Source organism: Melampsora larici-populina (assembly GCF_000204055.1).
Source record: "Melampsora larici-populina 98AG31 unplaced genomic scaffold MELLAscaffold_31, whole genome shotgun sequence".
Taxonomy (NCBI): Eukaryota; Fungi; Basidiomycota; class Pucciniomycetes; order Pucciniales; family Melampsoraceae; genus Melampsora; species Melampsora laricis-populina.
In genome coordinates this window covers 850707-867010 of record NW_006768795.1, presented here as the reverse complement: position 1 = coordinate 867010, position 16304 = coordinate 850707, and the positions used below count along the sequence as shown (strand labels likewise).

Genomic DNA, 16304 nt, shown 5'->3' with positions numbered 1-16304 from the left:
CGCGGTGTCCATAGAGCGACTCGTCTAAAGCTGTTTGAATCATCCTCATCTATCACACTTCATGTACCTTGCAAGTATCAAATCAAAACCAGAACTCAGCGTAAATCGTACCTAAAATATCGCGCTTAGTAGATTTCATGACTAACCTTTTACATACATCTAATTTAAGACTGATATAAACATTCTATCCAAAAGGTTCATCCAAATCGAGAATGCCAGAATTGCATATACGAGCCAGAGAATCTAACGATCGATCGCAGTTGAGGTTCGAGTTTTCGAGAAATTGGTTTCGCTTGTTGGATGTATGCGCTCTCCTGATTCTGGTATGGAACTAGATCCTGGCCCGGCCCTGGCTTCTGATGCTGTTGTGCGGTACACATCCAATTCGCCCATCAGCGCCCATTTCTTCACAAACTGACCACGGTTGAGCATTCCAATCCATCACTACTTGCACTCTCAGCAGTCATGAAATTAGTCTGATATCTGCGACTTAAGACTCGCCTCACGGATAGTACTGAAAGAGTCACATTGTCAAAATCAGTACATATAGACACATTCTCTGTCTTTGCACGTACTTTCAATTCGAATCTCAAAGCACTTACTTAGTCATGGTTTATCAGGCCCTATCAGGCCTTTTGAGATCCTTGAGAGGACTTTAATTCCGCTCTGTGCAACCCCAATATCCTAAAGTGAGTTCCGAAAAGTCAGTCATCTTGTATTGTTTTTTCTGAAAGAAGGATTAATAGCTCCATATATTATAAGTCATGTAGTAAAGTTGCGCTGAAGTGAGGTAAAGATTTTCGACCCCAAAGGCTGAAAGTGGATTGGTTTTCGAAAACCTGATATTTGGAATCAACATATTTAACATCGTGAGAGCAACTTGCTAAACTTGCTTATGTACTTGGTACACGACCAACACGATGGCGAGTGATGGTGCTCTTAAAGAAGTGAACTGTGAAGAACGAACGATTGATGATCCGGGACCGTATTGTATATCCGAGTTTATCCGAGTGACAGTGACAGTTCAAAGTTTGAGTTTATAGTTTGGGTGAGGGACCGACGGACACGGTAAGGTATAAACCGATCAGATCATTTAGTTTAGCTTGATGACTCTCACTTTACTATTTCGATCAACCTTCAAATCAAAACCATTCAAACTACCATTCATCAAATCAACTACAAGAACAATGGCACAATCAGCTTCTCAAAAAGCTCGTTACTTGGCTGATTTAAATCCTCCGATATGTTCTTTGAACATTTCTTCAAGTTTTACTAAATTAACTTCACAAGAAAAACTTTATGCTCATTGGATGAGTCAAGCTAGTTGGTCAGGTGGTAGAATCATCATGGTAAGTTTTAAACTTTTATACAACTTGTCTTTGAAAAGGAAAAAAAGTTGAGCAGTATTGATTGACAAATGTTTTCCGTTTCATTTTTGTTTGATTATCAGAACCAATGGACACCTTTTGCTGAAGATATTTATGATTTCATCGTGACGGCTTTTTCTACCGCTAATGATCCTCAAAAACCAACTTCTTTCAAAGATCTTAAACTCCGTACAAAGTTAAATGATGAACAATGGAATTATCTCTTAGATTATTGTGCACAAGTAAGTGATCTAAAAGCATTGATACACTCGAATTGAGATATTGATGGTTATCTTTTTTGATTCTTGAACCAAACACAGACCCTTTCGAACCTTTGCAATTATAAATCATTTGGTGCTACCAAGTTTATTCCACGTTGTGAACCTTCTGCATTCGAAGCATTAGTCTCAGCTTCTGAACGATCTGGGGCAGCTAAAGATCTTTGGAAAAAGGTTTGTAAAATCTGATTCAAGTTCGATTACAAAAATGAAGATTACTAATGACGCGTGCAATTAAATGATCTGTATTAGATATCTGACACTGTTTATAGTCTTGAGCCAATTGGTCATTTAGATATTGGAAAACCTTCTGCTGGTCATTTATCTAATTATTATCCTGATAGTCAAGATATCACCGATGAAGAAATTAATGAAGTTCAAGCTCTTTGTGACTTTCATCATCTTAGTACTCTTAACACCCGGTAAGCTCTTAGTCTTTCTCATCAGATTCTCTCATAACTGATTCACTGAACTCGACTCGTACTTCATTTCCAACTTTACCCCTCCAAACCAGCCTTATCAAGCGTCCTGCAAACGAGTTTACTCTTTTAATCGCTTCTTCATCAAACTCATTAGATTCATCTTTCCCAAGCTCTCCTCTCCCCTCCAAACCCGGCCAAAAATCGCCCACAGTCCATCTCCAAGCCGCCGATTTCTCAGTCCCAATGAGTAAAGTCTGTGAAGCACTCCAAGAAGCTAAAAAATACTGTGGTACACCTTTACGAGAAACGATGATCAATGATTATATAGAATGTTTCAAAACAGGAAACATGAACTCGCATAAAGAAGCCTCAAAATCATGGGTGAAAGATGTGGGACCAGTAGTCGAAACGTATTTAGGACATATAGAAGCTTATGTAGATCCATTTGCACAAAGAGCTGAATGGGAAGGTTTCACAGCTATAGTCAATAAAGAGTTATCTTCTAAATTTGAAAAGTTGGTAGATCAAGCTGACGGATTAGTTAAAACTTTACCTTGGGGTGTCCAATTTGAAGTGGATGTGTTTAGAAGACCTGATTTTACTGCTTTAGAAGTTTTAAGTTTTGCTACTGGTGGAATTCCTGCTGGAATTAATATTCCAAAGTGAGTGTTTTTTTTACCAAGATCAAGTTTGGATCATGAAGCTGTTGTAAGATTTTGCTTGCGTTTGAATGAATCTTGCTTACCGGACAAATCATGATTCTTTTATTAGTTATTTTGATATTCGAGAATCAGTAGGTTTCAAAAACGTTTCATTGTAAGTCTCTCAAACTCTTATCCGTTCAAAACCCATCTTACTCATACCTAAAATGATTTTTTATTACAATAGAGCTAATATTTTATCTGCAAAAGCACCAAATGAAGAAATCACATTTATACATCCGAATGAAAGAGAATTATATGAAAAATGGGATAGTAAAACATTTGATTTACAAGTGGCTAATCATGAGTTACTAGGTCATGGTAGTGGAAAACAATTACAAGAAAATGCCGATGGAACTTTTAAGTTGGTTTAAACTTTTCTCTTGAATTATTTGAAAAGATTGATGACTCACCGATTATTTTTCGCAATAGTTTTGATCCGAAAACAACTGTCAATCCTTTGTAAGCTTCTTTCAAATTTCATTCCAAAATCACCTAGTAATTCATTTGGTTTGCTGTTTTGAATAGAACTGGAAAACCTGTAACCTCATGGTACAAACCTGGTGAAACCTATGGATCAAAGTTTGGTCTAGTTGCAAGTTCAATGGAAGAATGTAGAGCTGAAGCGGTTGCGCTCTATCTTTGCTCTAACCTTGAGATATTAAAGGTATACATTTCTGCCTTCTGTCTATATGCATCCATTCTAAGATCCTGATTTTTGTTTTTTTGGGGTTAGATTTTTGGGTATGAGAGTAAGGAAGATATTGAAACTATTCAGTACATGACATTCTTACTAGTTGAGTAACCTGTTTTAACCTAGGGTGACTTTGATATGCAAAGGTCACTGATGAATTGATTGATTAAATTAGATGGCTAGAGCGGGTATAAGAGCATTAGAATGGTATGATCCTCAAACTGGAAAACACGGTCAAGCGCATATGCAAGCCAGAGTAAGTTGAAACCTCCAGAGAGAGAAAAAACTGGAAACGGGATGTTGATTTGTATGATTGGGTTTTCTAGATGGGAATTACTTGTTGGTTGTTCAAACATGAGATTGCAACACTTGAAGAAATTCGAGATTCCACTGGAGCTTTAGTTGATGCTTTTGTCCATGTTAATCGTGAGAAGGTTTTGAGTATTGGAAAAGATGTGATTGGAAAGTAAGTTTTATTTTATTTTTCAATATGATTTTTTTCGATAAACATCTGATTGAGAAAATGATTGATTGTTTATAGACTTTTGAATGAGATTCAAATTAGAAAATCAACAGCAGATGGAAAAGGAGCATCAGGTAAGCAACCATTTCAAATCCCTTTAACCTTTATAAAATCTAACATTTTTTTCGGTTTTGCCTATAGAATTTTATAATGATCTCACTAAACCACCAAATGAGTTTTGGTGCAAAGAATTAAGAGAATTAGTTTTAAAGAAAAAACAACCAAGAAAGATCTTTGTTCAACCTAATACCTTTGTCAAGGGAGAGCAAGTAGAATTGAAAGAGTATACTAGTAGTTGTGAAGGAGTTATTGAAAGTTTTGTTGAACGTGGGATTTAAGGTTTTGAGGAGCGGAGATACAAAGGTTTTGAGAGGTTTGTATTATCAATGATTTGTTTTAAAATGAAATGAATTTGGTTTGAATGTTTTTTAGAATTCAAGGTAGTGAACTTGAGTTGGTATTGTACAATTAGAGATCTCGGCTTTGAGAGCACAGCCTTGTTTTACTTCATTAACGCTTGAAATGACTCACTTCAATAGGACCGCTCGATGAAGTGAAAAAGTGGATCAATGTATGTTCACGGGTTTAGTTATTTAACTTTGTCAGATATCATTGTTTTTGCAAAGAATATGCTAATAGGGGTTCTCAAAGTTGGCCCGGTTTCTTCATTAACGCTTGAAATGACTCACTTCAATAGGACCGCTCGATGAAGTGAAAAAGTGGATCAATGTATGTTCACGGGTTTAGTTATTTAACTTTGTCAGATATCATTGTTTTTGCAAAGAATATGCTAATGTTACAAATACGAGAGGAATCTTGAAAAAAATACAACTTCAAAATAATAATACAAACTACAATTTCAGACAGAAAAAAGTGATCAAGAAGATAAATGGAAGATTGTACTTCAGTATGTTTAGTTATACTGGGGTATTGAAAGGATCTTAGGCATTGTTACAAATTCAAGAACTACTGTTACAGATATGCTAGAAACTTCAGAAAAAAAGTATAAGTGCAAAATAACGAGACAGAAAAAAGTGCATTTCAAGAGGAAAAATCACGTCAAATGAAGCATGACTATATCCATTACACTGGTGCATTGAAAGGATGTTGACCAAACTCATTATCACTTGATGAAAAAAAAACACTATTGAGTTTCTTGAATGGAAAATCAACTTTGAATTAAAGAGATTGTTACTTACAATCCCCAAGTAAAAGAGTCTTGAATACTTCCTTTTTTCAAATCGTCTTCCGAAGGCTTAAACTCATTAAACAACTTTATAGAACAATTTATCGAATCCTTCAATCAACTTTACGCATTTCGTTATCTTTGATCGACATAGCTGTTGTACGCTCGAAGATCGTCTTTTCCAAGTCTAGTCAAGACTTGCTGATGCATATCGACAAACGTTACCTACTCAAAGAATTTGGAGGAGAGTCCACCTGGGTACCATATCATCGTGATTCCTCACTTTCTCAAGAATTAGATCAAACTAATGGAGATCTGAAGGATAGTTGATTAGGCGAAGATTAGAAGTGATGAAGAAGTAAATTAAATTGGGATTAAGTTTGATGAGAATTGGTAAGATTGATAAAGTCTAGATGACGATGATGATGATGATGGTGATGGATGAGGAATGATGACGAATTAAAATGGTCTGGAGCTCTAGATCGTACCTTTTGATGAAGTTTTTGAATCCTTTTTGGTAAGAAATTAACAATGGACAGCACTATTTGGCGCCCCCCCGGGTAATACTCGACGCCCGCTTTTCACGGGGCTATATCCGTATTATTTCGGCACGCCCGGGCCCCGCGTCAGCCAAACTTGACCGCAGCCGCAGTCGAAAGCGGGCATCAAGGTCCTCAACTGCCCCTTTTCTACATACAGTAGCTAAAGGCTACTTTGTGCTACCACTTGCATCCCCCGGCCCCGGGTCTGGGACCGGTCCCAAATGTTAGGGATTTGGAAAAACCAAAAATTTAGCTGCTAGGTTAGGGGTTAGTTTGCTGAGATGGGTCAGAACAAGTAAAATTTGATATTTCTGAGAAAAAATACACGTAGAAAACACACATTTAAGTTTAAACATACTCTATGTTGATTTGAACAGGCACAGAGGAAAAAATTCACGGTGCAGACAGTCTGACAAACCTTGCTCCGCATCAAGACTTTCAATTATCTTATAGCACTGAAGAATATCATCATCTGAGATCTTTAATTAATGGCTATTTCCAAACGAAAAAAGCTCAACAATCACGACGAGCAAATGAAGCTGAAAGAATTAGAATTGACAATGAAATTATCTCATTTATCAAAAATCAAATAGCGGACTCTGAGGATGAAAATAAATGTGGTGATGACCTTAATCAAAAACTATTTCCAGTCTTCCTCACTCGCGACTCAGGCGGACCAGCCGTTGGAAAGCGCAAGAACCACTTTGGAAACTTAAAAAACTATAAAAAGCCAATCCCTCACCCAAATCACCTCAACAAGCGGCTAATCTCAAAACCAGTTCCCAAACAAACCTCCCATAATCGCCGAAAGAAAGCTCAGGCAGCGGTCGGTAAAAACACCGGCTTTATGGACAATTGGGCCAAGCCTCAACCTCCGACTGATGTTGCTGGAAGATCAGTGGTGTCACCCGATGAACATACAACACCAAATTCTGACATTACAATAGATATTGAATCAGATCAATGTAGCACTGATTTAGATAATGAATCCAATCATACTGAAGACTTATCAGACGAGCTCAAAACCGCAAATACAGTCCATCAAGTCGATGCAGAATATGAAGAGTGGATAGCTTTATCAGTACAGAAAGTTCAAGTTACTCAAGAGGAAAAGGAAGCTTCAGAGAAGCTGTTAGAAGAGAAACGTTTGAAAGAAATTGATGACGAGTGGACTTTACTTGACCTCAAGATAAAAAGAGCTAAAATCAAATACGAGGCTGCACACAAAGCTAACCCCAAGCACGATGTCTCTAATCTAGTATTGGATGAGCTCAGGGAGTTCAATTACCGTCGCAAGGAGCTCTCATTGGCAAAAGCAAAATCACCGGCCATTCAAGCTTCAATACTTACAGCACAAGCTTCTTTGCGTCGAATTCCCAACAATTGAAGGAAATTTACCTCGGGTGTGGGAAGAGCAAGAAAGACTCGAGCCCAAGCTAAACACCTGGACACGTTTGGAAGTTTGATCTTTTCTCAGTCAGGATTTGGGTCCAAACATCCTTCAATGTTGGATGACCCCAAGCTTTCTGCTGCAATAATTACCTGGTCTTCTTCAAAGAAGCCTGGCGAGGTCAGTTGGTTTTCATTATTGTACAAACTGTTAAAGAATAGCTCGATCAATCAAACTTTGATCGCTTCCTTTACGGTTTTTTCGCCCAGGTTACTCCACGACGTTTCTGGGACTACATCAACAATGTAGCTCTACCAGTTTCTCATCCAGGCCAATCGATTTCTCTAGTCACAAGCTATCGCTGGATGCATCGCCTTGGGTTTTGCCCTCAGGAGTATCGCAAATCGTTGTATTTCGATGGCCACGAACGACCGGATGTTGTTGAATATTGAACTCGGTTCTTAGCCAAGGTTGCTGAACTTCGTAAGAGATCCCGAGTCTATGTTGGCGAGCATCTTGAACAATCTGTTTCGATTGACCCTGAGATCCTTGGAGACAAACGCGAGACCGTTTTTGTTTATCACGACGAGTCCACTGTACATGCTAAAGAGCGTCCTTGACTGTCGTGGCTCATGCCTGGAACAACTGAATTTCGATCTAAAGACTCAGGTCGGCTCATTCACATCTCAGACTTCATTTGTGAGACTACAGGTCGGCTCGTTATAACACAGGATTGTGTGGATAGTTTGAGATCCGAAGGTCATCAACCAGTCCTACCGAGTGTTAGTGATGCAGCTGTAGTTATACATCCGGGAAGCAAAGGTGATCCCTGGTGGAATATGAAGCAGTTAATAGCCCAAATGCAGACTCGTACTCTACCGATCTTTGAAGCAATGCATCCAAATTGTGAGGTTGTCTTTGTCTTCGACTGCTCTTCGGCTCATGAAGAATACGGGCAAAATGCATTACGTGTACAAAGCATGAGCCTCTCCTCTGCTGGGAAACAAGGCCACCTTCGACCAACCATCATCCCTACTGATGATCCTCATATCCCTCACGAGCTCCGAGGTCAAACACAGCTCATGGTATTCCCGCCCGATCACCACGATCCCAAGCTTCGCGGTGAAGCTAAAGGCATGAAAGTAGTTCTGCAGGAACGTGGCCTATGGGAATACTACGAGAAACGAGCGACTTCTTTGAAACGACCTACCCTTAATGCAAAGTGTTCTGTCTGTAAAGCATCGGGAGCCAGCCAAGATGCTAAGAGACAAGCTGTTGGCCAGATTCAAGAAGCTGAAGCTCGCGGGTTTTTTGTTTCTGAGAATGTGGTTGATGTCGGAACCGAATTGGAACCTGAAAGAAGTGATTGTTGTTGGTACAAGATCCTCAGCTTACAGTCAGATTTCATGAATGAAAAGCCTCTTCTCCAGATGGTGATTGAAGAGGCGGGTCATGTCTGCTTATTCCTACCAAAGTTCCATTGTGATCTAAATCCAATTGAGCTCTTTTGGTCTTATATCAAAGATCGTAAGTGTTCTATTGTTTATCACTGTCTTGATGTTTGAAGATCTAAATCAAATCTATTGCAGAATTTCGCCAATCCGCCCTCCAGTGCACAACTTTCAAGACTGCGCAAGACCTTTTTGAGAAGGTTCGTAAAACCTGTCCTTTGGAAACTATCCGTAAATACTTTCGTAAAATTGATCGACAGCACTCTGTGTATCAGTAAGTTGTTTTTCTCTTCTCACACATCTTCTGTGTCTGACTTGGGAATCTACCTATGTAGGCTGGGATTAACTGGTGCTGAGGCCAAGAAGATGGCAAAACGTTACCGAGGACACCGCACAATTCCCAAGACAGCTTTCTTGAATATTGAAGCAATCTGTAACCCAACTAACAAATAAAAAGCTCAGTAAAGCTTAGATGCACTGATCTTAGACCTCTTGCCTTAAAAACTCTTTTGAATCAAAGCTAGTTAGACACAAGTGACAGTTTCATTTAGTATTGATTGCTGCTTTTGACCCGACTGCCCTTATCAATTTGTTCTTCTTAACTTGGTTTATTTACTATCTTGTTTCCTAGAGATTTGTGCTAGTGTTGTTAGTCTCCCTCACCTATCTTCATAGTGAAATTCATTGTGGCATTGAATTTGGAGGATGTTTGATGTGAAAGCTAACTAATGCCATAGATTAGTACCCTAAGTTCATAGTGTGTGAATACATACCTCACTTGAGATATACTGGATACCTAAGGTCTTAGGCTACCTGCCCAAGGCCCTATACTATGTACCTTAGCCCCTAGGTACTTGAAATGTGGTCTTAACCCATACCCCTAACCCCTAACCCCTAACCTCTGACGGCCATAATTTACCCGGGTCCCAAATGTTGACCATTTCAAAAAAAAAAATGAAAAGTGCTTCAGATGATCCTGAAAAGATATGCATAGATTAAGCTTCTTCTTCTGATTCCACCCATCTAATTGTTTCCTTGAAATATTGTTATTGAGATACCTATTGGTTAGCTCAAAAACGAAATTTCGTTTTGCAGTGAAAACCGTAGTACAGAGTAGCCTTTAGCTACTGTATAGGGCAGTTCTCTCATGAAACAGGGCTTTCACCGTGCCAAAACAGGGCAGTCAACTCGTGAAATCGGGCTGCCTATCCAACCGGGCAACCAGACAATGCCCTCTCTCTCCTCTCTCTTGATTGCTGAGCCTCCCTTACTTCCTCTCAACGCCTTCAAATTGCACTACTCCTCTTTCGTCTTGAAGTTGACCTATGTATCAATGACTGAACAAACCACCCTCATGCCACTCAATTGGACTTGTCCCAATATGGTAAGACTTTTCTCTCCTTCCTTTGCTTGTTCACTCGTCTCACTGGCTGACGTTAAACACTCTCCTCCCTCCTCCCTCTAGGCGAATATTCCTTTGTTCAGTTCCCTCACCAACACCAACTCATTCTTCAGAATCACCTTCCTTCAACAAAACATGTCAAAACCCATTGCTTCTTCCTCATCTAACCAAGTCAACTCTGGAACTGACCAAGCGAACAGACGTCAACCCCCTCGATTCCATCCCAATGACTACCACCCAGGGATGCAGGAGTGAGTATGAGTTTACTCAATAAAGTGAGTATTATTGAGTATACTGAGTATTTTTGCCTATTTTTGGCCCTGTAAACCCGTACAAAGTGAGTATCAGTTGAGTATATACTCATACTCGGTACTCATTCCTGCATCCCTGCTACCACCCTTTCATGATGAATCCCTTTATGTTTCAATCGCCGCCTTGGTACCCCCCGTTCCCATTTCGAAGGCCTCGAAACCCTGAAGCTGAGGAGGACACAAGATCAATCACTGATCAAGACCTGATTGACGACACCGAGGATTATGATGACATACCTGAAGATCCACGATATGAGCCACCGTACTCTTATCACCCAATGTCTTATCGTTGTAACCGCCGTACAATCCAACCCAGCAACACTCCAACTCCCAACGTCAGCAATCATCCAACCGGACCCATCATTACGACTCCTCCCATTCCAGCTGATGCTCGAGTAGTAACCCCTCCCAACATTCAGACACTTACCGCTCCCGTTCAAGCTGTCAAAACTCAAGGTACATCCTCGGCTACTGCTCTAACTGAAGAGCCCCCTCAGCCACCTCTAGTTATTAATCAGGACGAAGTCGGAGATGAGCAGGAGCTGGACGACGATGAGATCTTTGATCTTCAGGCTGAGCGTGATGATGATTGGCCTGCCATTGGTAAGTTCAACGATTTCATCTCGTGTCATTATCTTGCCATGTTTGTATTGATGATTTCATTGTCCTTTGCTTTGTTTGTCTCTTCATTTCGTAATCTAGGAATCACACCGGTCCGGCTATTGCAATCACCTGTTTTCGGCAAAGAATTTATTGCGATGTCGAGTGGGATTATGTACATGAATGCGGTAGCTAGGCATCAAGGTTATGGAATTGTGATCAAAAGTTATAAGACTAATAGAGAACATCAAAAGGTCCGGGTATACTTTAGGTGCTCACTCGGCCGCGAGGTGAACTCTGAAGCCACGGTTCGTGAAACATCAACTAAGATGACTGGGTGTCAATACGAGATTTCTCTGAATTACCTTTCACGAATCGATCGATGGGTAGTTAAGCGCGATGAAACTCAAAGTGACAAACATCTACATAACCATCCACCATTCGACCAACCTAACAATCTCTCCAAAAACCGACAATTCACAGAGGAGCAATTACGACAAATCAAAATGTTGCACTCGGCAGGGTGCAGTGCTGGCCAGATCCGAGGCCTAATGAACTTTCTCCCGGGGTCTGAACCACTAGTCCGAGACATACGCAATGCATTGGCTCGACAACGGGACAGGTGGCTTGCAGGTCGCACTCCCATTCAAGGATTGTTTGACCTTATCCAGGAACACAAGTGGGCTTATCGCACCATCACCTCGAGTACAGGCACACTTCAATCACTATTCATTGCCAGTCCTGAAGGTATCGAACTCGCTCGGCGTTTCCCAACAGTCATTGGCCTCGATTGCACTTACAAAACAAATCGATTTAATTTACCTCTACTTCACATCGTTGGCACCACCAACACACACAAGACTTTCACATTAGCTCTTTGTTTCATGCATGATGAAGTTGAAGAGCGATACATTTGGGCAATGGAACAATTGAAATCGGTAGTCTTCGACGGCCAATCAGGGGACACCAAAATTACTCAACCGGAAACTTTCTGCACCGACGCTGAACCGGCATTGTACAATGCAATTAGCAAAGTATTCCCTAGTGCGACTCATCTTTTGTGTATCTGGCATATCAACGAAAACATGGCCAAAAACTGCAAGAAGAAGATGGGATCTGATTGGGACGATTTCATCAAGATTTGGAATCGCTTTCTTCAAAGCAATACTCAAGAAGATTACGATAAGAACCTCGCAGAAGTTACCTCCATGGCACGACAACACGACGTAATGGATTACTTGCAGAAGACGTGGCTTTACCAAACGGAAAAATTCGTTTCTCTTTTCACATCTCATCAAGCTCCCCACTTCGGCAACTCTTCCACATCACAAGTCAAAGGTGGACACTATCGCATCAAGGGGTTCCTGCGTGGTAGCAACAACGACTTCATCACCTGTTTCATGGCATTTAAACGCGCTGGAGACTTACAGTATGTGGAGATCATGATATCCACCGGAGTCGAAAACCAAAAAACGCTACTAAAACTGCCTGATTCTTTTCAAGATCTTCATCGTGTGGTATCACACTTTGCCCTCAAGAAAATCAAATCTCAGTACAATCTCATTCCGGCATCTTTTGAAAGGACATGTACCAAGTCTTTTCAAGGCGCGTGGGGTTTGCCATGCTCTCATGAGCTGGCTCGGGCTCTAGAAGATTCCAACGTCTTATCGCCCAGCTTGGTACATCCACAATGGCATTCGACCCTTTTGGCACCTCCTGGGTGTCACGATGACCTCAAATCAGCCATGAAATCGAAGTTAGAGCAACTGATCGAATTGCCAGAGCACTCTCTCCGCAAGTTGTATGAAGAAATCGCGAAGTTGGAAACAGGCCGGTACTCACTGATCCCAATTCAAGACGCCAAGGTCAAAGAGAACACCCGAGGCCGTCCTCGGAACACCAAGAAACAACAGGCCACCTCATCTCAGAAGGATGGTCGATGGAAGTCTGACTTCGAGTTGGAAGAAGAAGAGCAAGCCGAGGAAGCTGCCAAAGAAGCCAAAAGGATGAAAAGAGCAGAGGAAGCGGAAGCTGTCAAGGTCTCCCAAAAAAAAACCAGGAACAAAGGAAAGGGCAAAGCTTCTGATTCTCAAACAACTGAGACTCAAACTTCTCAAGCTGCTCAATCTACTTTTGCTTTTCAATCTCAATCTCAACCTTCTCAATCAAAATCTAAAGTTACAACCAATGAACAACCAACTGGTGAATCTCTTCCCAACTTTTCGCTTAACGCCTCCACTTCTGGACCACCTCAATCTCTTGACCCATCGCCTAAAACTTTGGAACCGGTCCTTATTTCAAAACACTTGGTATCGATAGATCAGTTAAAAGAAGGTTCTAAACTGAATGAACGTCCTGCTGCAAAAACTTACAAATGTAGTGTTTGCAAACAGCCGGGTCATTGCGCCAATTATTGTCCCACAAAAGGTTTATTGGCTCAAACCCCGCCACAAGGACGAAAGGACATTGCACCAGCTGTATCTTTGAATCATGAGGTGATGGATCCGACACCAGCAGTTCAAGTCCTTTTTCGACCCTCGGATATTGAATCGGACTTCAGTTTTCATAGCTTGAGTATTTCAGAAGAGAGCGAAGGGCCTCAACATTGACACGATGATGCACAAGACTCACTGTGTCCTTTTTGTGAAGAGCCGTTTCCTTCAGAACCATCTGACAAGCTTCTTAGGCTGAAAGCCACATTATCTGCAATTCCAAATGTGGCTGTACGTGTCATCCCTTTTCAATATGATTCATTAACCTTTGTGCTGATTAGTACGTACCGAAATGCTGTAGTGGCCCCAAACAGCATCTTTCTGTGATCTCCATCGGGTCGAAAAATTTGTTATTCCAGAGGGAATCAAAGCCGGGTGGCCTACAGCAATCGACTTTGGAATCCTGGCGGAGTGAGTACTTTCGGTTTGCTTTCCTTGAATTATGTCTGCTAATCTAAAGTGCTCATGTAGGCGAATTAAAAAGCATACCAATCATCTTGTTCAGGTGATTGATCAAAGAAAACCTTCTACATTTCTGGATGATGTGAAGAAGACTTTCAAAAAAAAAGGACCGTCGATGTTCAGTTTGTCTGGGGATTTTGAGGAGTTTCAGGTTGAATACCCTGGCTAGTGAGTTGTTTGGCTCAGAGCTCTGCCGTTTCCGTGATTGCATACTGACACAATTGCCTTGCTTCTCAGTTATGGCCAAATCGGTCAAGAGGTGATCATCAAGACACTGACCAAGATGTTCCTGTCTCAAGCGTCTGGGCCGATTCTACATGCGAGCAATGCCTCACCGTTCTCGCCAGATTACTTCATGCGCCGTGTGCTTCTTCCCGAGGTATCCTTATTGCTTATCGCCGAGGATCTGGCCCTGCCAATTGGGGATCCAAAAGTTAAGACTACCCTTGAAACAAGCCGAGATTTTGGTAACGTGGTGTTCTCGATTGAAGAAGGTGTGGAAATAATTGAGCATGGCCACATAGAATCTCAAACCTCTTCAGAAAAGCGCTCCCGCCAAGATCAAAAAATTTTCAATCAGCTTCCTGGTTTCATGGTGCCCTACTTTCAGTCGACCTTTGATCCGCCTGCGTATGGCAACTGTGGTTACTATGCTATTGCAGAGGCGGTTGGGAATTATTCAGAAGCCTCATTTTGGGATGTTCGATCAACGTTGCTCAGAGAGCTTGTTTCAAATTCGAAAGATCATCAAAACCTTATATCTCCGGCGCCAACTCGACCTTTGAGGACCAGAAGCCAGCAACTTCAGCAATCATTTGCTGCTGAAGTTGTTCAAGACCTCTTGATTCGACTCGATTGCCGCGACATCAAATGTTCCAGGTCTTACTGGTTACGGATGCCATACCTCGGATTCGTCATTGCAAGTGCTTATGATTGTCCCGCTATATTATTGGACCCCATCGCAGCAAACAGCCACACATTTTTTCCTTATCGAACACCCCCAAACGACCAAATTCCGATTGTGCTGGCCTTCATTGATGGAGAGCATTTCGTCTCCTTGAAGGCCAGAGACATTTCACTTCTGCCTTTTCCAGAATTGTTTGGTAAGTACCGCAACTCCGCCTTCCTTGACAGTACTAAGATACCTACTTGGGTTGAAAAGTACCAACCTCAAATGGATAGGTGGACTGCTGAAAGACGTTTCCATTAGTTTGTTAGTTGGTCAATTTATACACACCTCTATTTCTCATTCCATCTCTATTTCAATGTTTTTCTTTCGTTTCTTTTGTTTGTCTTTGTCATCAAACACGGATTTGTTTTTTTTTCTTGGAATTCAAATTGAAGACAAGGTTGTTTAACTAACTTTAAGATACAAGTTACAATACACAAAAGGTTGTTTGAGATAGATACAATAAATACAAGTGTTCGTGCAATACAAGCTTCTGTTCTTGTTCTGTTCCCCCAAAACCAAAAACATGATGAAAGTAAAGACGTTGCATGTTTCTTTGTGAAATCGAAAAACAAAAAAAATGTCATTGCCCGGTTTGAATCCGGTTTGAATCAGTTGCAGCCCGGTTTTAAGCAAAAACGGACGGCGACAAGCTGACTATCCAAAAAACGGGCGTCGGGTTGCAAAGGAGCGGGCGCCAAATAGTGCTGTCCATTAACAAAGCGCGTTATCAAGTGATCTATCTTCTACAATTTCAATTCAGTCATTCAAGGCCATCTTCAATCAAAATTAAATATTAAACTTACAATACTTTCTTAAATCAAGTGGTAGTAAGTACTCATTAAAATTCACCCTTCTAAATCATCACGGATCACTCCACTTTGGAATTTCTTTTTTAGAATTTTTAATTTTGTAGAATTCGAATCTTAGCGGGTTTGTTTTCTTAGCTTACGATCACACTGACTGGATGTGGATGTAGATTTTGTCTTGGTGTTTTTATATTGTACTAATTGAAAACTGCCACAAACATGAATCCCGTGAATGTTCTTTGACCGGCATTTGCAGTCGAATCATTTGGAAAGTTGTGATATACTACATCTTATGATTCGGAAAGAATCCAATCACTACAACTAAAAAAGCCCTTGATATCCCAAAAACTCTATCACATTTGCACAGCCTCATTCACTTTTATCAAACTCACACAATTGTGATTTAAGATCACAAATGTGTGATTTTGGTCACACCATTGTGATTCATGATCACACGTTTAGGAACTCGATAAAAGGAAAAAACAAAAAAAAGAATGACATTAAAAGCAATTCCTGATGTCATAAGTCTTTTTTGACTGAATAGAAACCAAAGTCATTGGGAGAAAACATGATGTTATTGAAATGGGAGGTTTTCAAACTCACAAAACTTAGTATAAAAGATGCTAAAGCAGGCACATGTTTGGGCGAAACCCAAGGCAAATCGCCGAGGGTGATATAAAATTTTGGATAACAAAATAAGAACACCCTACGGGTGGCTAGCGGCC

At 40.8% G+C, this 16304-nt stretch overlaps 1 protein-coding gene across 1 annotated transcript; it reads left to right on the top strand.

Annotated features, from left to right (window-relative positions):
- Window positions 1–1187: 1187 nt before the first annotated feature.
- On the top strand, window positions 1188–4323 carry MELLADRAFT_37623 (uncharacterized protein; the record flags this gene model as incomplete). Its single annotated transcript, XM_007412542.1, has 14 exons — window positions 1188–1349; window positions 1451–1609; window positions 1688–1819; window positions 1898–2067; window positions 2160–2729; window positions 2839–2883; window positions 2956–3132; window positions 3201–3230; window positions 3297–3435; window positions 3505–3564; window positions 3638–3718; window positions 3789–3928; window positions 4004–4059; window positions 4127–4323. The coding sequence occupies 14 exons, from the start codon at window positions 1188–1190 to the stop codon at window positions 4321–4323; spliced, it is 2118 nt and encodes a 705-aa protein (XP_007412604.1).
- Between the last annotated feature and the right edge of the window lie 11981 nt (window positions 4324–16304).